The sequence below is a fragment of the Ictalurus furcatus genome, chromosome 23 (genome assembly GCF_023375685.1).
Source record: "Ictalurus furcatus strain D&B chromosome 23, Billie_1.0, whole genome shotgun sequence".
Classification (NCBI taxonomy): domain Eukaryota; kingdom Metazoa; phylum Chordata; class Actinopteri; order Siluriformes; family Ictaluridae; genus Ictalurus; species Ictalurus furcatus.
This window is the reverse complement of record NC_071277.1, coordinates 2,759,858-2,783,426: the sequence shown is the minus strand read 5'-3', so window position 1 is coordinate 2,783,426 and position 23,569 is coordinate 2,759,858. Positions and strand designations below refer to the sequence as shown.

The window sequence follows — 23,569 nt, the reverse complement described above, 5'->3', positions numbered from 1 at the left end:
ACACCCCTATTGATAGAGCCTCTGTGGGGCAACATCCTCTAACTTCGACAATTGTGCTTGGTGTCAGGCAGCTGATGCCCACCTGCAGACCACACATACCTTCCTGGGACCTTTCTGTGGTCCTGGAAGGTCTTTCAGGTGCCCCATTTGAGCCCTAAGAGTCAGCCTCAGAGAAGCTTCTGACTCTAAAGGTAGCCCTTCTGTTGGCCCTGGCATCTCTCGAGCGAGTAGGAGATCTACATGCTCTCTCTGTTGGCCATTCCACTAGGGGTGTCGCGTCTTCAAAGGCTTTGTCTAAAGGGGTACCCTTACAGGATGTGTGTGCTGCAGTGTGGTGGTCTACACCACACATTCATTCAATATTACAGCCTGGATATACATTCCGCTCCAGGCTCGAGTGTCTTGCAGTGATCCTCGGGCTTGGATCTTTTAATACAGGCCATACCCTCAGTATGATGGAGGGGGTATTGTCGTTCCCACAGCATGGAGCCCACACAATGTTGAGTTCCCTTTGAAAGGGAATGTCTGGGTAACCCTGTTTCCTGAGAAGGGAACGAGACATTGCGTAGCTTTGTCATACTGGGGCATGCCTGTGAATTGCATCTTCGCTTTAGATAATAGAGGCTGACGGTGCGGTTCACAGGTACCATTCTTATATCATGCGACGCGCTTAAATGCCACGTCATCTGATTACAGCAGGCCTATAAATAGGCATGATGTTACACAAGCTTCAGATACCAGTCTCGCGCGAGGGTGCTTCCCACAGTGTTGAGCTCATGCAACGTCACGTTCCCTTCTCAGGGAACAGGGGTAACCTAGACATTTTTTTAACTAAGAAAGATGTGTCATTGTTGATATGGTGAAGTTTTCTGTACAGAGGTATTTATTTAACATCTATGATTCTGTGGTGTCAGGGTTTTGTAACATTCAGTAAGTTTTAAACCATAGGGAGAGTCCTCAAGACAAAGGACTTTATGCTTTCCAGTTTCTTAGCAACATGATAAGCTGCTTTTTTGTCTTTTTAACTTCATGGTGGCGAAAAAAAGAGACTAGTGAATAAATGACTGCCATAATGGAAGTGATAACTGTAACATGATTAATTACAGGGCAAACCAGTAATCACCACTGTAGTTCCAGGCATGGTGCAAAGCATAGGTGGCCAACATTAGTAAAGAATAATCCATATTACAGAAAACAAAAAACAGTTGAGAATCAAAACTGGAAAACATGGAACACCGGAAAACATGTATACAGCCTGTGTTATTATATGTTGTGCTGGGAAAAGCACCATGCTTTTCTAAGTAGATTTGTGGTCGGTAATAGGAACTAACTTGGTTCACGGGCATTTTATCCAACATTACATGTAGCTTTAAACAGATAAAAATTATGACATGTCCTTCCTTAATTAATAACAAATGTAATCATTGTCATATTGCTATGGTATAACAGGAATAAAACATTTCTGCACATGCTGTTACAGGCAAATAATCAACCTCCCATCACACCACCCCATCGGTGATTGTTTTCCTATAACAGCAAGCCAGGTCAATTTGATTTATATCAAATCCGAACAAAATGCTAAATAAAAATTCCTGTAAATTGCCTGCAAGATTAGGTCAGATAAACATCTGCCACCATTAAACACTCACACTTGGACTATTTGCATTCATTCCCACATGCCTTCATATCTCTTTTAATGATTAATGACATTATTCTACGCGCCTCCTCCTTTAATGAGAAGACGATCACTTTGACAGGTCCTCCATCTCTCTTTGAGTTACCATGGGAACACGTGGAGCCTTGGATTCCTCAAAGGCAGAGGAGTTATAGTTTTTAAGGACTTGTACTTGGCATTAATTCTTTGGCAATGTTTTGCTACACAGCCTCCTCCTCAGGTTTCTACAACCTCGATATCCAGGGTTCAGGGGCCTTTATTGCTTCAAGAGGCTCGGTATAAATAAGTGGTGAAAAGAAGCAAGCACAAGCTGAGAGTTTGGCTCCATGCTAGCTAATCTTCAAGGCTCCCTGCAAGTTTTTTATTTACCTGAATCACTTTAACCCAGCTGCTCAGCCCTGAAGTGAACAATAGGTACGAAAGGAGCTGTGAAGCATTTTCATCTAATGGAAGGAGTGTGTTATAGGCTCTAACATGCTTTGTTAGGCTCATAGAAGGAGTCTGAATTGGACCTCAAATAAAGCGAGCTGTATTCTTGTTTTTGTTCAACATGGAGTCCCTTCTTCTCACCCACACTCTTTTGATGCCGTGTGTGAAAGGTGGCCTGGTTTCATTTGTTAATAATAAGTGAGGCCTTTTTTTTATCCTGCAAAATCCTCTCCCACTCAGATGTTTGGCTTCTGTTTAAAGGTGGTGTAGTCACACATCGGTCAGGCAGAGCCCCTTACACACAGCTCCACCACTGTCCTGCCACTGTCAGGCATCAGGTGCTTTGTGTGTGAGAGAAAGAAAGAAAAAAAGTGATAAAGTTTGGGTTTCTTCCAAAGCTGAGAACATGACCCCAGCCATATTTCATCCTCATTGTGTCTACTGGTGTGCGACAGATATAAAACTACCAATGGTTCTCACTTGAATCAGGTTCATCTCAGTGTATCCTGAAATCAATACTATTTAAGAAAAGCAATGCTATTCAGTATAGCAAGAGAGAAAAACACAGCTTGATGCATAAGCTTAAAACGCTTTTGCTATTTGTTCTTTTATCCCTGAGAGCAGGGGCAAATCAGCAGTTAGGGTTCAGTGCTTGTGATTAGAAGGTTGTGCGTTTAAACCCTCATGACTTCCAGAAGACAATTGTTGGGCCTTTGAGCAAGACTAAAAAAGGGATACTTCAGTATTTGCTAACTGAATCTCTGTCCACTGCATCTCTAATGTACTCTTACATGACTTTAATAGAAACACCCTGGTAATTCAAGTGAGCAGGAGTTCTACAATTGGAAATACAGTACAGTATGTTATTTTGAGAATGGCCAGATGTCAGGAAGTCTACGGTAAATCAAATGACCACTTTTTTTTTTTCAACCGTGGTGGACAGAAAAGTATCTCAGAATGTACTTTGAATCTAGAGACAGGTAGGTTACAACAGCAGAAGACCACATCAGGGTCTGCTCCTGTCAGCCAAAAACAAGAATCTGAGGCTCCAGTGGGAACAGGCTGTTTTTCCAGGCAATTTTTCATTACTGAGCCTATCCTTACAGCTTGTCCTCATGACTTTATGCAAGTCAAGTATCTATTAGTAATTTTTAAGTTTGTTCCTTCTGTGTGTGTATATGTGTGTGTGTGTGTGTGTGTGTGTGTGTGTGCACTTGATTTGGAAAGCTTGACCAAACTCCAGAATCTTATATCTCACCTCAGCCAGACTGCAGCACCACCAAAAACCAAATTAGGCGCCTTGAGGAAGAGCAGATTTTCCATTCTGCCTGAGATGTGTTTGACAAATGAACCAGTTTAGGGATGTCATGCAAAGATTCCCATTCTTTCTATAGCTCTAGGTTGAATCTGCAGTTAATTATTGTTTTTGTTTGTTTCTTTCTTTCTTTTTATTGACTTATTGCTGTTTTTTTCCCCTCCTCCTACTTATTCTTCTCTGAGTCGCAGTAAACCCATTAAAGTAGGCAAATGTACTTTAGACAAAAACTATTTGCATATGTTAATTGACAACAGGCCGGGATATGCTATAAATCTTTCTCCATATGGATCACTAGACTCTCTTTCTGCGCCATTGTTTTGAGAGAAGTTGTAAATATTGCATTTACTTCAGTGATGTTCTAGTTTCTGAGTTTCTTAGCTTTATATAGCGCCTAACAATCCATAGAGATTTTCTGACAGAAAATGTATACAATTAAGTTTGATGGGGTTTACAAGAGCAGTGCTCACGTAAATCCCCCTTATCCAGGTGTGTATGTACGTACATGTTGGTCTGTACCTAGAGATTATGTTTACAAAATGTTTTAAATTGCTCCTTTTCTGTCTGTGGAAAGAAAAAAGGCAAAAAATGACAGTTTTATAGCATCCAACTGCCACTTCCTGTGTAGATAGTCAATGGAAAATGGGGTCTCTTAAGCAATATACAGACACAATCCAGTCTCTGCCAGTTACTAAGCTGTTGATTATCTCCGCCTTAGTTAGCCTTAGCCTAAGGATATTCTAAGCTTATCTTTAGATTTTCCACAGCTTATCATCATCTTTACTTGAAAATCTTCATCCCTAATAATTATTAATTTTGGATTATCCATATTTCCTCTGTAGGTGGGACTGTAGTACACTAAGCTTATCCTTAGCTAAATCATCTTTACCTGAACATTTTTATCCCTAATAATTATTCATTTTGAGCTATCCATATTTCCTCTGAAGGTGGGACCGTAGTAAACTAATCCTCTAAAACCTATCCTAAGCTAAACCATTTTTTTAGCAAAGGTTGTCCTTATCATATGCTCAATTTTAGCTCACCTTATCATATGCTAAACTTAGGTGTAGCTTTTCCTTAGCATTTCCTTTAGTTTTTATCTCAACCTATTCTTATGCTGGCTTATTCTTATTTCGTAGTTAGGAATGTAATTAGCTTGTTTTTTTGTTTTTTTAAATTATATTCTTAATTAATTGTATCCTTAGCGTTCCTTAGCAAAGTTTGTCTTAGCTTATCTTTAACTAAACTTATGTTGATCTTTTTTATGATTTTTTTCATTATCTTTTCCCTTGCTTTTCTGGGCCTATTTTTATTTTATTATACTCTTATATTGTCTCTACTATATCCTTAATTAACGTTATCTTTAGCTTTCACTTAGCAAAGGTTGCTTTAATAAGCTTACTTGTAGCCATCTTGTCATTAAGCGTTCTTTTCATTATGTTCATCCTTACATCATCCTTATTATAAACTTATCTATGTTCTATCTAAGTTTTTCTTTGGCTTAGAAAATGTTCCAGCTAAACATTGCTGCCTTTGGTTTATTCTGTTTTGGTGTTTGATTTTAGGTTGTTTAAATGATCAATCAACAGATTATCTGGAACAGAGAGGGTTAAGGGCCTTGCTCAAGGGCCCAACAGTGGCATCCTATTACCCTATATTCCATAGATTTTCCTCAGCTTATACTTTTTTCAGCTATTTATTAGTGTTTGATTTATGATATGTTCTTCCCAGTAGACTGCTAACTATATAAAGCCTAAACATAACACTACAATTGCTTTCATAATCTTCAAATTTTCCTTCAGGTACTGTAATGAGCACCTCCCATGCCCCCCACACATCTACTGGTCAGCCTGGTCACCATGGGAACGCTGCACGGTGCCATGTGGTGGTGGCATCCAATCCCGTCACAGGGTCTGCGAAAATGGAAATGAATGTCCTGGATGCAGCATGGTATGTCACTCACCTGATGCACACAATCTGAGGTGCAGTTATGATGATAGTTAATTTGGGACATTTTTAACATTCTTACAACACATTCTCACAATATAAAGTACTACTCCTAAAACTTTAGAATTTATTTTGAAAAAGCAGTATATACTGTACTTATCTATGCTCCTCATGACAGGTGTGTGTGTGTGCCATAAATATACATATTACAGACCTAGATACAGTAGCTGATGATTCATTCTCTTCTCTCTCCTTGGCCACCGTGTTAATGTTCGATCTCTGTGCTATAAAGTGAGCAGTCATCTGTTTATATAATGTAAATATAATTACAAAATTAGAAAATGGCATGTTTGTTTTTTTTTTCTTTTCGAAACATCACTTAGATACTTACACACAGAGACATTCTTATGTGCTTAACCTAACTCATAAAACACAGATAATTGTATATCTCATATGATTATACTGTATATTGTATAATATAGAAATTATGTTCATAATTGCAATTCTATATTCAACCACATCAGATGTGAAACGAATGCGTCGCTTAGTTTGTTTAATCGCGATTAATTGGCTACCAGCTGCTATGGCGAGAAACACAATTAACCAATCAGGATCATGTATTTTTTCCCATTACTATTTCAATGCTACTAGTGAGCTTTGAGCATAGAGATATCAACGTTAAAGCTGATGAAGTACTAAATGTTTACTGCAGGAAGAGAAAAAGAAGTGGAGATCTGGTTTTATGAAGTAAGATATGATTTCCCCTGATTATTAGCATGTTATTTTCATTTTATTCAGCCTTAAATAATTACATGGATTCTGCTTCTTCTATCTGGCACATTCCCAAAAATGCATACAGATCACACAGTGATTCTAATTAGCATATTTCCCAAACCCCATTTCCCCATTCTGATGTTTGATGTGAACTGAAGCTCTTGACGTGTATCTGCATGGGTTTACATATTCCGCTACTGCCACGTGATTGTTCCTATTAAATTGGGCGGTAAGTGTTTGTATATCCATGGTGTGCACAGGTGGGTGAAAATGGCAGTAACTATTTTTTTTTCATAACAGTTGCTTACTAGTCATTTTAGAACTCTTTTATTTCACAGTGTTACTTTCAGCCAAAAAATGGCCTGAATGTGAATCTGAACCAAAAAAAAAATATATTTTCAGTACTGTTCCACTTTTATTTTTAAAACAATAAATCCCAATAATATCACAGATCTCATATTTCTGTAGGTCACTGCTACACTGCTATGATGGAGGAACTGAGGGATTGCGCTTCTATTATTAGAAGGTGCATATTGCACTAGTATAATGCAATCCATTTTGACATTGATTCCAGGAAGACCACTGCAAATGCCAGACATCCAGTTTTTGCCCTCAGGCATGTACAATTGTGTGTTGTTTTGCCGTCTGAAGGCTACTCTGCTAGTAGGATGTCAACTGCCCTCAGGGATGATGGGAAGAGAGTATCTCATTCAGGCTAGGTCTCCCAGATGTGGACTTGCTGTGTGATATTTACTGTATTTTCAAAGGCACTCGCTTGGTTTGGATTTCAGCTAAGCCTCTTTCACATGGCCATGGTTTATATTAACAAAGTTATTCTGGGAACTAACGCAGACAGAGTAGGGGTGCGGACAACTATATTGTGCGTGGTGTTGATTTTCTAGAGGTTTGGAGGTCCAGTTTTAGAATACTTAAAATACTGTTAAAGATGACAAACAGTAAAAAAAAAAAAGAAGAAAAAAATGGAAAGCTTGCATTCAAGTGAAAACAGCTTAAATGTTGGTATTTATCTATCTGGTATTAATTTATTTAAGAAATTAAAGCTTGAAAAAGCATGACTATCTGCGAATCGTAGGTATTAGACTGGCCAAGTCAATCACCAGACCTTAACCCAGTTGAGCAGCATTTCACCTCCTGAAGAGGAGACTGAAAGGAGAAACTCCCCGAAACAAACGGCAACTGAAAGAGGCTGTTGTAAAAGCCTTGCAGAGCATGACAAAAGAAGAAACCAACAATTTGGTGATGTCATTGGGTCACAGGCTTGATGCAGTCATTGCAAGCAGTGTACATGCATCCAGATATTAAGTATTATTTACTTTAATTTACTCCAGGGCTTATCTGTTCTTATACTTTTGCTCACCTAAAAATTGGGTGGCCTGATAGAAAAGGTTTTATGTTTTATGTTGTTTAACACTTCTAGATGTAAATACCAGGGGGAGAAAAAACTGAAATACTAAACTCTCATCTCATACCCATCTTTTTACCTCAAACCAAAATGTATTAAAGTAAATTGGACTTGCTATTTCAATAGTTTTGCAGGTAACTGTATCTCTTCTGTTTTTATTACTACCATTGAAGGTACTGTTGCACTTGGTTTCACAAAAATCCAAAATACTGCTCTTTAAAATTTTGTTAACAACAAATAAGATGAGTGGATGCCAAAATTGTACCTTATTTTGATTTTTATTTATTTATTTTTTTAAGCTTTGAAAGACAGGGGGGCTTATCCCCTCTCTCTCCTTTATACAAGCTTCCCCTGCATCTCAATACAAAAAAGCTGAAGTATTCGAATTCAAGCTTCAAATTCAAGTAGAAAAGTATGAAAGTCAAAATACGAGAAAAATTCACAAGAACACAAAAGACCTCTGCCACAAATCCCACAGTGACGATTGTAAATTAGTGCCCCTTTCACCAAGGAACCAAAGAACCAGAGACGTATTGGAAAACATTAGCGAAGACTAACAATAAATGACGATCCAAAGTAGTTGAATGCTCATAGCTAGCTGTCAGATTACAAACAAATATATGATTATAGAGAAATATAGTGAAGCTGTGTTTGAAAATGTTGAGAGTGTAGAGATTTTTTTGTAATAGTAAGTAAAAAACAAGCGTTTAAGGTGAAAGAAAAATCAAGCAAATTCCAGACACTTAAAAAAAACGGACTTTAGTACAATAACAAAGTAAAGTAATTGGACTATGTTACTTCCTACATCTGGGCTGCCACCCACTTCAATTTATTTCCACTTTAAAGAGGTTCTCAGAAGAAGTAAGCAACAAATTACAGATGTGGTCAATGCATGACTGAGAGGTCAATACATGCTGCAGTTTGTCCTCTGCTGCTCAATCCCATTTCATTATATGCCACAGACATTCATCGTTCCTCTACAGAGAAGTGTTGGGGTTCTTTTGGGGTTATCCGGCTCATCTATATGTAATTACATTGTGTAATCAAGAATGAAGTGCTCTGGTCAACTGCTGATGTATTCACATATAAAAAGCAGTGCAAGTGCAACAGTGGTTACACTTATTCTGGGGCCAGTCATTTCTCAAACCAGATTCATAGTTATTCCATTGAGTGGATGCCGTTTAATAATTGGTACTGGAAGTTGTCTGGAAGCTTAGTTGAAGCTCCACCCCTTGCCTTACCTTTAACCAATCAGCAGTTGTATTGATAGAAAAGGCTAACAGTTACTTCAATGTTTATTAGAAACTTCTTAAAAATTCTCTATACACATTATTATTATTATTATTATTATTATTATTATTATTATTATATTTCACTTAAACAGTTGAGAAACTCATTAAAAATGTATTTTGAATTATAGTATTTTTTTTCATAAATATGTGTGGCAAAATTACAGACATCCCTAATCAATATTCAGAATAAAAACAAACTTATACTTTTTATGCCTCCACTAATAGTTGGTGGAGGTATTAAGATTTTGGGTTGTCCGACCATCCATCCATCCATCCATCCATCCATACATCCTGGATTCTTGTTAGTGTGATATCTCAAGAATGAACAGCTGAAGGTTTATAGGATTTATATGGAATTTTCATTGCAGCCAGCAGATTACCAACAGACTACCAGATAAACCAACTGATTATGTCTTAGAATTGATCATGGTCAAATGTCTGAAATAGTTTTTCTTAAATAGCTTCCTTCCTGTTTGTCAACAGAGAGGTTACATACATGGTCATGTTGAGGAACTCAAGGCCCATGGCTATTTAAAAGGTTTGCCATCAGTCTGTCAGTCTAATTGTCAGTCAGTTGCGAATTCTTTTTAGTGTAACATCTCAAAAATTAGTAGTTAAATGTAAGAATTGTATGGTCTTATCCTTGCTACCACCAAAATGAATTGATTTAATTTTGGCATTTATCCAAATATGGTGAAGGTATATTTTAAGGGTAACCAGAAGGACTAGACTTGTTGGTGTTGGAGGCATCAGTGCCATTAATTTTGAGTTCTACTTGTTTTAAGCTGATTTTAATGTTCTCTCTGCTTTTAAGCATGAGTTTGCACATGTCACTTTCCTTTCTTATTTATCACTGTGGTAAAACCAAAGAGCTTCCAAGACAGTAGTTTAGTGTTAACACTAACATGTTAACTTATCATGTTTGCCTTGCACCTCCACCCCCTGTGCTTCAGGGGTTTCCTCCGGGTGTTCCAGTTTGCTCCCCCAGTCCAAAGACATCCAATCAGTTGTGGGCTGATTGGCATGTCTAAATTGTTTGTCATGTGAATGTGTGTGTGAGTGTTTGTGCGATTGTGCCCTACAATGGATTGGCACCCTGTCCAGGGTGTCCCTTACCCTTAGAAAAAAGCCTCTACTCTCATCCAAAAACAAACTTGAGCGTCTTCAGTGTGCCAGACACTACTGGAACTTCAAATGGGATCGGGTTCTATGGTCAGATGAAACCAAAATAGAGCTTTTTGGCAATAAACACCAGAGGTGGTTTTGGTACACAGAGAGGTAGCCATATGGAAAAATACCTCATGCCCACAGTTAAATATGGTGGCGGCTCTTTAATGTTTTGGGGCTGTTTTTCTGCCAGAGGACCTGGACATTTTGTTAGGATACATGGCATCATGGACTCTATCAAATATCAACAGATATTAAATGAAAACCTGACTGCCTCTGCCAGAAAGCTTCAAATGGGCCGTGGTTGGATCTTCCAGCAGGACGATGATCTAAAACATACATCAAATTCAATACATAGATGGTTTACTGTCCACAAAATCAAGGTCCTGCCATGGCTATCCCAGTCCCCTGACCTGAACCCCATAGAAAACCTGTGGGGTGAACTGAAGTGTAGAGTCCATCAGCGTGGACCTCGAAATGTGAAGGATCTGGAGAGATTCTGTATGGAGGAACGCTCTCAGATCCCTCACCATGTATTCTCCAACCTCATCAGGCGTTATAGGAGAAGAGCTGTTATCAGAGCTGTTATCTTGGCAAAGGGAGGTAGCACAAAGTATTGACTAAAAGGGTGCCAATAATTGTGGCACACATATATTTAACCAAGATTTTTTTTTTTATAAACCTCTGTTGTGTTTGCAATTGTTTGACGTACATGAGAGCGGAGTATTTTTGAGAATTTTTTTAACAAAAGATCAAAAGGTTCAACCAAAAAAAAGAGACAATTTTTCACAGCCTTCTTTGCCTATATTTACGAAGGGTGCCAATATCAGTGAAGGGTAATGTAAATAGTCAAAGTAATTGCTTTGTTTACAAAAATATGTTTACATTGACAAAAATTTTAAATATTATACATAACAGACATATACATGACAACTTTGCTTTTAAGTCATTATGACAGATTTATTTAGATTTATTCCTTTATTTAAAATAATAACAACAGACAAATATGAGAAACATGCTAACTGATATCTGTGCATCGAGTCTCCATCTGATGACATGTGCCGTGCGTGTGTGTGTGTGTGTGTGTGTGTGTGTGTGTGTGTGTGTGTGGCTAAATATATGTGTGATCTGTGTAATCTCGAGAGCCATGTGCTAGTAGAAATTAATGCTATCATAACCACCTGCTGCCCTCTCCAGATATTAGATGTGTCAGATATAATTGTCAGTGGGAAGGCATAACATCTGCTTGTAACTTCTTACATCTTTCTGGGACGCATTTCTTCCCCCAACCATGACCACTGGGAGCCTTTAAAAGTAGTCCAGATGTTCCTTCTGAGAATGAATGAAGTTCCTAAATTGATTGTTTTAAAAAGAGTGGTGAAGCTGACTGGATGTGATGGAAGATTTATTTAATAAGGGAAATGCCACCCTGCTGTTTGGCTGTGAATTAATGTGTGTAGTGTTAATTAACCAGCACTAATTGCATATGCATGGAGGTAGAAAGGTCTTATCCTACATTTCACAGGCGCTCCATGTGAAAAGAAATCGATCGGGTTTCATAAGAAAGTGTCTTAACTTAATGGTTTGAAACTACTGGATATTACAAGCCAGAGAGAAAAATGGAAACCAATCAGATTGGTTAATGTCATATGACATTTATTCATTCTGATTCATTCTGACTCATTCAATCGGTTTCGGGCTATACTAGAGAATTTAGGGGTGTACTTACGTTCAAGATTACATTCAAGTTAAGACATTTGATTTTGATCATGTTAGTGTTTTTTTTTTAACTGGTCTTGCCTCGGAACCCACATTTTCTTCTTTATAATAATGTCACAACCTTTTTAAATATAACTTAATTTTCTTCAAAATATTCCAACGTTAGCCTGACTTGTACATTACATAAAGAATAAAGCATGACCGAGCATGCCGCTATTTAAGCAACATTGCATAAGCAACAGTGTGGTTATACAGAATATCAACATGGCTGTGATTAGCTAAGGCGTCCTGATATTCAGTATAACCGCAAGATTGTGAGTGTGATATTGCTTTTATACAACAGTTCTATAAACAAAAAATGAATATCAAGCAACTAATGTTTTGGACACAATATGGCCACATGTTCTGTTTATCCCAAAGAAGCCACACGCTTACTTTACAGCATGTTGGCTATAGGTCACATTGAATGCCATTAAAGGTGCTTCTGGTAAAATTGGTGTCACCTCTTCCTTTTTTCATCTGAAAATGAAGATGAAAAACCTCATTCCTGAAAAATATCATTTGCCATGACTACTAGCACATCTGTTAGTAACTGTTTCGAACTAGGAAGTGGAATTTTAATTGTTGAACATAAACAGGTGGAGTGATACTCATAGTGAAACATGCCGGTGCGGTTACACTAAATATAAACACTCTTGGAATGCGCTTGACCAATCAGATTAGTTTGAACTAACTGTTATACACAGGAAAATAATCAGCAACAAGATGGTGTGATATGTTTCAAGCATATTTAAATAAAGACCAAAAAAATGCAGCTGGTCATGTTACAGAGAAACCACAAAGCCTTTCATCCTTGAAACATTACAAAGTACTGACACTGGAGACTCCTTACAAAAACGCTAAATAATATAAACAATTATACATTGTAGAATGAACAAAAGAACCCATGCCTAAATATACAAAGATTTCAATTATATCGTTTGTTTAAATGATTTTGTTTAAAGGTTCACACGGCAACATGCAGCTGTACGTAAGAAATGTCCGTCGTTTAACAAGATAAAAGTGCACCAGGAAAAGTTCTGTTCTATCTGCAGCTCTTGATGTTCAACATACAGATTTATTTAGACAGCTAGTAAAATCACAGGCCCCAAAAGATCGGTTTTTGTCACCCATGGCTTCTCATGCATCACTGCAGGAGTTGTTTATTGTCTCTCCTTCAAGAGATGCAATCAGTTATACATCAGGGGGGAAAAAGGAAGGCTGGTTGATCGTTTCACTGAGTATCTTCATGCTATAAACTTTAAGGATTTTTCCTTTCAGGTGGCGCAACATTTCTAGTGCAATAAAGATTTCATTAAAAAAAAAAACACGAACAGATATTACATCATCAAATATATAACATTTCATCCATATAAACCAGTCACTGCTCCTACAGCCACAGACACACAGCTGATGGAAACGTAATTTTTACTACATCTACAATTTCTACTGAAGTACACCGCAGTTACTCTCTGAATTTTTGTCTAGATTAGATTAAATTAGATTAAATTGGTTAATATAAGATTATTTTAGATTAGACAGGATTAGTTCAGATTGGACTAGATTAGATTAGATTATGATGGATCAGATTTTACTATCATAGATTAGGTTAGATTGCATTGGATTAGATTGTTTGTGTACATTAGATATGAATTTATCAGTAAAGATTAGATTAATTGAGATCACATTCAGTTTAGACTAGATTAGATTGCCATAGATTATATTATATTCGATTTGATTGGGTTAGATTAGTTTAGATTAGACTAGATTAGATTAGATTACAATGGATTAGATTTCATTGTCATAGATTAGGTTTGATTGGACTGGATTAGATTGTTTGTTTAGATGAGATTTTATCAGTATATATTAGATTCATTTAGATCACATTCAGTTACATTTGATTAGACTAGATTAGATTTGATTGGGTTAGATTACATTACAATGGATCAGATTTTACTGTCATAGATTAGGTTAGATTGCATTGGATTAGATTGTTTGTTTACATCAGATTAGATGTTATCAGTAAAGATTAGATCAAGTTAGCTCACACTCAACTATAGTTGATTAGACTAGATTATATTAGATTGCATTTTATTAGATTAGATTGGGTTAGATTAGTTTAGATTAGGTAGGATTATTTTAGATTATACTAGATTTGGATTAGATTTTTATTGGCATAGATTAGGTTAGACTGCACTGCATTAGATTATGGTTGTTCACATTAGATTAGATGTTATCAGTAAAGATTAGATTAATTTAGGTCACACCACATTACATTTGATGAGACTAGATTAGATTGGATTACATTTGATTGCCATATATTAGATTAGATTGGGTTAGAGTCGTTTAGATTACTGTACGTTACGATGCATTTGGTTAGATTTGGTTACACTGGATTAGACTTGGTTCATTTAGATTTGATTAGTATATATTAGATTAGTTTGGATCACATTCAATTGCATTAGATTAGACTAGATTAGAACAGATTACAGTGGGTAAGATTAGAATGGATTAGATTCAATTGTCTTAGATTAGATAACATTACAGTGGATTAAATTCAATTTCGATTACATTGCTTTACATTAAATAAAGGTTTGCTGGCTAATATTAGTTGATGGAACTTCTACAATAAAAAGAAAAATAGAAAGTACTGCATTTCCTTGTTCAGTGTTTGTAGTAATGTAGTAGCGCAGTCAGAGGACACTTATACTGAGAATTAAACTTCATTTTGCCAGAGCAGAACAGGAAATTCCAAACAGTTATATAATATGTGTTGTTTTGAACATCGATTTGCTTTAGGTGGATTTTTGTTTAATTGAAACTGAGAGAAGACTGAAAGCTCTTCACATAAGGGAATTCAGACACGTTCCTGCGTGATGTAAGCTTTCCAGGCAATCATAGAAGGAGTGTATCGTGTTGCGTGGGCCACAGTGTGCACTTGCCAGAGTCGGTAATTGAGCTTATTTGTCTCGCGGGTTCACAGTGAGTTGGCTGGTCTCTCGGGTGAGGCAGCGATAACAAATACACTCAGAGGACTCTGAGGTAATGGATGGGGTTATGTTACTTTACATTTTATTGGTGCAATGTGGCATTTTTTGATTTGTGTGTGTGCTTGAAGAAGCATGTGAGCGTCCCTGTGAGTTAGGAAATGTACAACTGGGGGATCTCAGTGAAATAAATAATAAAGTATGTGAGGAGGAAAGGAAGGTGTTTCTTCCTTTTGGGATGTGTATTCGTCAAAGAGCGCAATACAACAACACAGTGCAGTTATAGCCAATTGAGCTGCATTCCTCTTCTGGTCTAATATTTATACAAAAGGATATAGAGAGAGGGATTTGAGGTAGAAGAGAAGGAGAAAAGGGAGAACAAGAGGATGAAACTGAATAAGAAGGAAAGGTTAATGAAGAAATACAAAAAAAGATATGATGAATTATTATATGATAATACATATAAGACACCATTTTACAGGATACTGAGTAAAAAAATAAACACAGTGAGGTGTGTTGTCAACAGTAGTGTTACTACACCAAACTATAACAGCACATCCCAAATTGTTTTATTTCTCTTATAAAATTGTGAAATTGCCAACTGTGAAAATTTTTTTATTTATTAAAGAACAACGCATCATATTTTTTTTTATCTGTTTATAGTTACATTTAATGTTGTGGAATGTCTGGGGAAAAAAAAAAAGACAACAACTCGGCACTGGCGTAAATCTTACTGACTCTCCTGTAGCAGAAAACTTACTGACTCTCCCGTGACAGAACTTACAGAATCTCTCATAACAAAAAAACCCTGTTCCCTGAGAAGGGAACGAGACATTGCGTGAGCTTCACACTGTGGGAAGACCTCCGCGCATGATCTGAAGTCTGTGAAAAATCATGCAAATTTATGGCTTGCCGTGGTCAGGTGACATGGCATTTCGCCGCACCCCGCTGCAGCACACACATCCTGTAAAGGTACCCCCTAGATAAAGCCTTTCAGGAGGCAACCCCCCCCTAGTGGAATGAGCCCTTATGCCCAGAAGCATAGCGAGACCACGTGCCTTATAAGCAATAGAGATTGCTTCCACTATCCAATTAGAGATGCGCTGCTTTGACACAGCATCACCTCTACTGTCACTGCCAAGCAGACCAGCAACTTCTTTGACTTACGCCACTGGTCGGACTCTAAGGGCTCAAATGGTACCTGACAGACCTTCTAGGACCACAGAAAGGTTCCAGGAAGGTATGTGCTATCTGCAGATGGGCGTCAGCCACCATGCATAAAGTTACCCCCGCAGAGGCTCCATCAGTAGGGTCGTGGCTGGCTGAAATGGTAGCCACGTAGACCCTAATTGTAGAAGGAGCCTACCCTGCTGAGAAACATTCCTGTAACAACTCCAGGACTGTAGCTATTGTGCAGTTTACTGGGTCTAACTGACATTCCTCACACCACAATAAAAAAAGTTGACTCTTGAATGCATACAATTTTCTCAAGGATAACCTTTTTTCTTTTGGTGCGGGAGGAGTGAGGGCGAACCACAGTGTGCAGCGGGTTGTCTCCTCGGAGGGGAACACATCCACTTCTGCCTGGCCTAACCCCCACCATATGGACTCCACCTCTTGTGGATGGAGCCTCCAATCCCCGGGCCTCAGCCCCTGCCTTGACAGAATTTCTGCCCCTACATCCTGGTTGCCCGGAGTGTACACTGCAATCACTGACAAAACTTCCCCTCTGCCAGAGAAGAATTAGTTGATACCGTCTTGTGATAAATAGGTGCCCCTAGAGTGTGACCCAAGGCTAGAAACTGGACCCGGTAACTCTTTTCCATGGAGGACAGAACCCATGGAGATCCATGTTTTGTTCAAATAATCATAACACTTTATGTGTGACTCCGTACATAATGTATTTAGGTAGACGGAACATTCGATGTCATTGGAATTACTCAGTAATAAAATCTACTTGAAAATATTAAGCTAATATAACTAAAATAACAAGTAAATGTTACTAAAACGACATATGCATGTAAGCGAATTAAATTCATGTAAACACTTAAGAAAATGTTTTACTTTTAAAAAGCCTCTTTTTTTTCAGTGTAAAAGTGGAAGGGTATAGCATAGGGTTCATTTCCATCATCCGCATAACAAAAGGAGGTGTAAATGCACCCAAGGTACATCTAAAACAGATTCAAATCAAATCATTCAAACCACTTTGGGAGGCCTAGGAGACATTTTAGCTGTATACCAGATTTTATTCAAGTGTCAATACATCCATCTTCCCGAATCACAGTGAACAACAGAAAATTATGTCATGACACTTATGCTCCATATTGTCTGTGTCTGCTAAACAGAGTTGATGTACACGAGAAACACATAGCATATTAGCAGTTTGCGCATATGGCTACAATGGATGGTGTTTGCTGCAGCTACAGACTCACTGCTATATTAAACAGTTTAAAAGTATCTGCTTCTCAAGGTTGACTTCTGGAAACTGTCCTCTGCGTTTGGGTGAATAAAAAAGTCATGACTGTCAATGCACCAAAATTCTTCCATACAGGATATATATATATATATAATCTTCTATATTGCATTCAAAAATGAGTATGAGGTAAAAATCCAGATACAAGACCGGTGTAAACAAGGTTGAGGATATTGATTAAGACAGTTGAATGTGGCTGTATTGTCATATTATTTATAATCATGGAATGGATTACAAAGGGAAAGGATTAACAAGGATTGGAGATATGGTGATAAAGGATTTTTAAAAGGATTAGGGACCACATAAAGGCAGTGTAAAGGATTAGCGCTATAATGAGAGCAATAGATTTTCTATTGACCCATAGTAGGAAAGATATTGTGAAGGATTAGAGAATATGGCTGTCTCGCCCTATTGTGTATCATCATGGTCAAGGCACTGAATTTGATTCCCTTGTTGTGCATTGGATTCGCCTGATGTCTCACATTATGATCCACACACATACACAGCGCAGATGGTGCGAAATCAGCTCAATGAGGATCAGCAGCTCGAAGCACGCTGTGTAGTGTGCATGATTGGCCCAGTTGGGGATTATTAGAGGGGGCGATTTCCTAATTAAATCCAAATTAGTTTTCTGCAGCAGTGTAATATAGTGCGCATAACCTGAAATACAGCTGTTAGAGCAATGCGTGGATAATAACACCTAGTCATTCCTGATTTCTTTTTAAGAGGCATTTTCTTATTGAGAAGCATAAGTAGAACATGAATCAAAAATGATTAGGTCTAAAAAGTTTAACCGGTATTTAAAATCAAAACTAATACAGGTTGAGTTTAGTACATTGTACAACTTAAAATAGGCCCGTAATACAATGACAGTAAGTATGTGTACTGTAGAGGTCTGGGAAAACCCATGAGATATTGCTGAGGCTGAATTTTGGCAAAGAAGGAGAATTGGGTAAGGAGCCAGTCAACAAACATGGTGGTGATAATTTCCACCCAATTTAGTAACTGGCGATTGCCAACCACTAGCTGTTTCTCCCCAATCACATAACAGACATTAAGCTGGGAGGATGAAGGCTTACATGCTTCCTTTGAGACTTTATTTGTTATTTCTTTTTCTTTATTTCATGTATTCTTGTCTCCTAAAAGAATGTTAGAACTATATTTACTACTACTGCTACTACTACTACTAATACTACTAATACTACTACTACTACTACTAATAATAATAATAATAATAATAATAATAATACCAGTAATAATAATAATAATTATTTTTTTATTATTATTATTATTATTATTATTATTATTATTATTTACAAAACATTTATAAAACCCAATTACTTTTGAAAAATCTCAAAGCGCTTCACATCCAATTGTATTTAAAGCACATTGTAGCACCAGTGTAAATCAGTGAATTAACTGTAAATCTATGAGGATTACTACAAATCTACTACGAAATGCTGCGGAAAAAAGTTCCAAGATTAAGAACATACTCACTAGCCACTTTAATAGGAACACACAGGTTCATTTGTGCAATTATCCAATCAGCAGGTACAGATCAAGAGCTTCAGTTAATGTTCACATCAGGGACTTCACTAGAGATTTGTGAAGGGGGGGTAACGAGCTAAGCCTCTTTTAGGGGGGTCTGGGCATAATCCCACCAAAAAAATTTAAAGCCACCAAAACATCTTTCTAGTCGTGTACATTTTAGAATAACAATGGGTAGAAAATCTATAGAATATTTTTGGTCAAGGTATACCTGTCTCATAATTTGTGTTAGAGAGTGATCTAATATGACTTAGTTAAATTATATAAAAATAAAGAAATTAAAGTCCACTTTGTCCACATCCATCCAACACCAACAAAAGGTAAAAATGGCAATAGCCAAAATACTTTTTGGATTTTATTTAAAGTGAGTGAGTGAGTCGGAAATCAACACTACATTACGGCGCATTGTCTTTGCTAATTACATTAAGTAAGTTTACATGGGCAGTTATAATCGAGCTACTGTGTAGTCGAGCTACAGTCTTATTTGTCTGTCCAAGTATACGTGACATGATGCGTAATCGAATGATTGATATGGTTTGGTGCGATCCCTTGTGTTGCGCGTCACCTCTTGTAATGATCTGGGAGTATTTCCATTTAAGACCAGGAGGGGCGCGTGACCGCGTTATTCTGCGCCAACATTGGCCTGGCCATTTTATATATATATAAAATGAGACCACAGGACATGGTTCCAGTAATCCATGTCCTTAGTCTGCTTGTCTTCAGCAAAGTGTTTGCGGGTTACTTGTGCATCATCTTTAGAAGAGGCTTCCTTCTGGGACGACAGCCATGCAGACCAATTCGATGCAGTGTGCGGCATATGGTCTGAGCACTGACAGGCTGACCCCCCACCCCTTCAACCTCTGCAGCAATGCCGGCAGCACTCATACGTCTATTTCCCAAAGAAAACCTCTGGATATAACGCTGAGCACGTGCACTCAACTTCTTTGGTCTCCCATGGCGAGGCCTGTTCTGAGTGGAACCTGTCCTGTTAAACCGCTGTGTGGTCTTGGCCACCGTGCTCAGTGTCAGGGTCTTGGCAATCTTCTTATAGCCTAGGCCATCTTTATGTAGAGCAACAATTCTTTTTTTCAGATCCTCAGAGAGTTCTTAGCCATGAGGTGCCGTGTTGAACTTCCAGTGACCAGTATGAGGGAGTGTGAGAGCGATGACACCAAATTTAACACACCTGCTCCCCATTCACACCTATGACCTTGTAACACTAACAGGTCACATGACACCGGGGAGGGAGAATGGCTAATTGGGCCCAATTTGTACATTTTCACTTAGGCGTGTACTCACTTTTGTTGCCAGCGGTTTAGACATTAATGTCTGTGTGTTGAGTTATTTTGAGGGGACAGCAAATTTACACTGTTCCACAAGCTGTACACTCACTACTTTACATTGTAGCAAAGTGTCATTTCTTCAGTGTTGTCACATGAAAAGATATAATCAAATATTTACAAAAATGTGAGGGGTGTACTCACTTTTGTGAGTTACTGTGTGTGTGGGTGTGTGTGTATAAATATATATATATATATATATATATATATCTGTGTATATATATATATATGAATCTAGTGAAACCCTTTTAAGCCATTGAAATTAAAATGTTAGCATTTTAGTGATGCCTTGTTGTCCATTCATCATTATAAAAGTAGATGAACAGCTTGTGGCCTAGTTAGAGCTTGTACATATTACAGACACACCATGTGGTTTTGATTAAAAGGCTCTAATTATTGGCCAAGTCCATGTGTAAACACGTTTGGCTTTCATGCTGTGAATCGACACTACCCATTACCCAACATCTTCACAAGCACAATAACACTTTCATTCAGTAATACCTATCTGTCTTCTTAAGTGTTTGCAACAAACGTGTGTATCTGTTTCTTTGGTCTTCTACATTGGACTTTTTCGTTTTTAGATTTGGATTTTAAATGATACAGTGAAATTTGCCAGAGGAGCTAATTTAGCTCATTAGTGCCGTGCTCTGGTATTGGTTGATGTTAAATATTTCATATTCATTAAAGGAAAATTTTAGCAAGTTTTTTTTTTTTTTTTTCTCCATGAAATGCATGCATAGAAATGTAAAACATAATGCAAAAGTTCACATCTGAAGGCTTTATGGAGTACAGAATTGCCTCCGGTTGCACCAGTTTCATATCTAACAACAACAGATTCGTATTATTGTTATCCGAATGTGAAAATTATGAATGTACTAAACATTCAATCATCATTATGTCATTAGCAGGATGATTGTTAATCCAGTCTGTAGCATAGCAGGAGTTGCGCCAGGGTATGCAATTTTGCATGCTGATCCCATGTTCATTTGGGTTATTTCCTGGGTACTCAGGTTTCCTCACATTTCCTCAAACACATGTACTGTTTGTATGTCAAAAATGTTATCATTTTTTTTTAGCTACATGCAGTTCTGTCGATCAGCCATAACATTAAAACCACTGACAGGTGACGTGAATAACATTGATTATCTCTTACAATGGCACCTGTGAAAGGGTGGGATATATTAGGCAGCAGGTAAACAGTCACTTCTTGTGTTGGAATTTGTGTTGAATTTGGTTTGGGTATATTTTTAAGAGCAGTGGTGATTACAGAGATAGAAGGCTTGAAAAAAGTGGAGAAAAAATAAACTTAATTTCTGCTCAGCTGTAATTCAACATAAATTTGTGCAAGGCCTTTAACCTTGAGTTTCTCTTCCTCTTAATTTTTGAGGAGAGGACAACATACTCCTTTTGACAGGTTGATGGATGAACACAGATGATTTATCTTTTTTTTTGGGGCAAGGTCTGGCAGCCACTCAGGGCCTACGCAGCAGAAATAAATAAATGGATGGAAAATGACCGCAGCTCACCACTCCACTTTTTGAAAGCATTTTATTAGAAGATGACACAAAACGCATTGTAGTCAGCAAATCTTTACAGATAATGGATTTGTACATTTCTAGATAATAACACAGGTTGAGGTGTGTTTCCCCTTTGAGCTACTTTGTACTTTAACTCTACTGTGGCATCACATCTTTGATTTGTCATGCCACACATTTTATTCATGGGACATTTTTTTTTTTTTCCCTGATAGCTGAAAATAAGACGGCAAATAAAATTCAGGGCTGGTCTGTGGGGCAATATCTCTAGACCAGACACAAAAACCCAGACAGTAACAGTGTATATATACATGAGAAGTCTTTTATTATTATTATTTAATTAATTAATTATCCCCGTCCCGCCCCGCCCCCCCCCCCCCCCCCCCCCCCACGGACAGTTTACAGGTAATGCTACATTAGCATAAATATTGCATTAGCAACTGTAAAAGCAATGATTACTAGCAAAAAGCTAGCTGGCAGCACTGTCTATCCATGGCAAGATAGATAAAACCACAACAGATGCTACATTTGCTAGTGTTGCTAGCAACCATACATCAGTGCATCCGCCACACTGCAATCAACCAGAGTCTCATAAGCCAAATCAAATATATGGAAAACCGATGACACAGTCGTCTGTAAATCGCAATGTTTTCACAGAATTTGCTTCGAGTCTTGTTTAAAGCTGTATGTTGTTTTCTCTTTCTTGCTAATGTCACAGAGTGATGCTGCTTATTGCTGGCTAAGCTTTGGTTTCATATTGCTAGCATAATATTGTTGTATTAAAGGAAAAGTCTGATGTCACAGGGAGACCTTTTTAGCACACATACAATGGCATTTAATATGAAAACAGGAAAAATTTTGTGAAATTTCACTGTTGGCTCCTAAAATAAAAGAGCAAGTGCTTATTTTCCTATTAACCATTTCAGATGAAGGAAAAATCCAAAACAGTGCTAATGGAAACATAAAACATTGGACCCAAAGTTCCAGAATGCAGTGTAGTAATACATCACTAGTTACAGCAGAGACTTGACTCAGCTAGTTGGCGGTTTATGAGATGGCAGGGACAGTGGCATTGAGGGCAGGATTACCGTGAAAGTTGAAGCTTTGGAAGCCGATATGTTTAAGCAGCATACAGATGGGAAGATGATAGAGCTAAACAGACTAAAGTGGAGCTATATTGCTCTTTTTAGGTAGAGATGAAGTGAGAGATAAATTCCACCTGCACCAGTATCAGCAGGTAGTCAAATGGCATTGTGGGTAATGTAGGCCAGCATGGTAATGACAAAACCTTTTTTTTTTTTTTTTTAATCAACCGAGTATTTATTACATAATAAATCTTGGGCACCAGTAAGGATCAGACACTGATTATAAAGATTAATATTCAGGTTATTCCGGGTGGATTTTTCCTCTAATGTTTTTGTTGCAAATATTACAAATCAAAATGAACTGTTATTATAGGCCATTCAAAACCATGATATTGCATTTGACAGTTATCACACGGATTTTTCTTTTTTTTTCTTTTACAGGAATACCAGTCGTGTAATACTCTTCCCTGTCCTGATTTGAAGAAAACAACTCCATGGACACCTTGGACCCCTGTGAACATCTCGGATAATGGAGGCCATTATGAGCAGCGATTTCGCTACACATGTAGGGCGCGAGTGGCCGAACCGAACATGCTTGAGGTTGGGAGGCAGAGAATTGAGATGCGCTATTGCTCCAGTGATGGCTCCACTGGCTGCTCCACCGATGGTAAGCTTTCATTCATCCTTCTGTTATAGGACCATTATATATATTCTCCTCTGTTATAGTGATCTTATCTCCCGGCTGTCTGCCTCTCTCTTTGTGATGGAGTGTGTGTGTGTGGTGGCTGTAGTGCGAGATGCTTCATCGTTTTTGTCTGCTA

At 37.8% G+C, this 23,569-nt stretch overlaps 1 protein-coding gene across 2 annotated transcripts in view; it reads left to right on the top strand.

Annotated features, from left to right (window-relative positions):
* Positions 1–23,569, top strand: part of sema5a (sema domain, seven thrombospondin repeats (type 1 and type 1-like), transmembrane domain (TM) and short cytoplasmic domain, (semaphorin) 5A) — a 241,796-nt gene that overhangs the window by 163,663 nt on the left and 54,564 nt on the right. For both annotated transcript variants that reach the window (XM_053611959.1, XM_053611960.1), the window contains 2 exons: positions 5,222–5,369; positions 23,190–23,415. In XM_053611959.1, the coding sequence (XP_053467934.1) occupies positions 5,222–5,369; positions 23,190–23,415 (374 nt within the window). The remainder of the gene's footprint in view (positions 1–5,221; positions 5,370–23,189; positions 23,416–23,569) is intronic.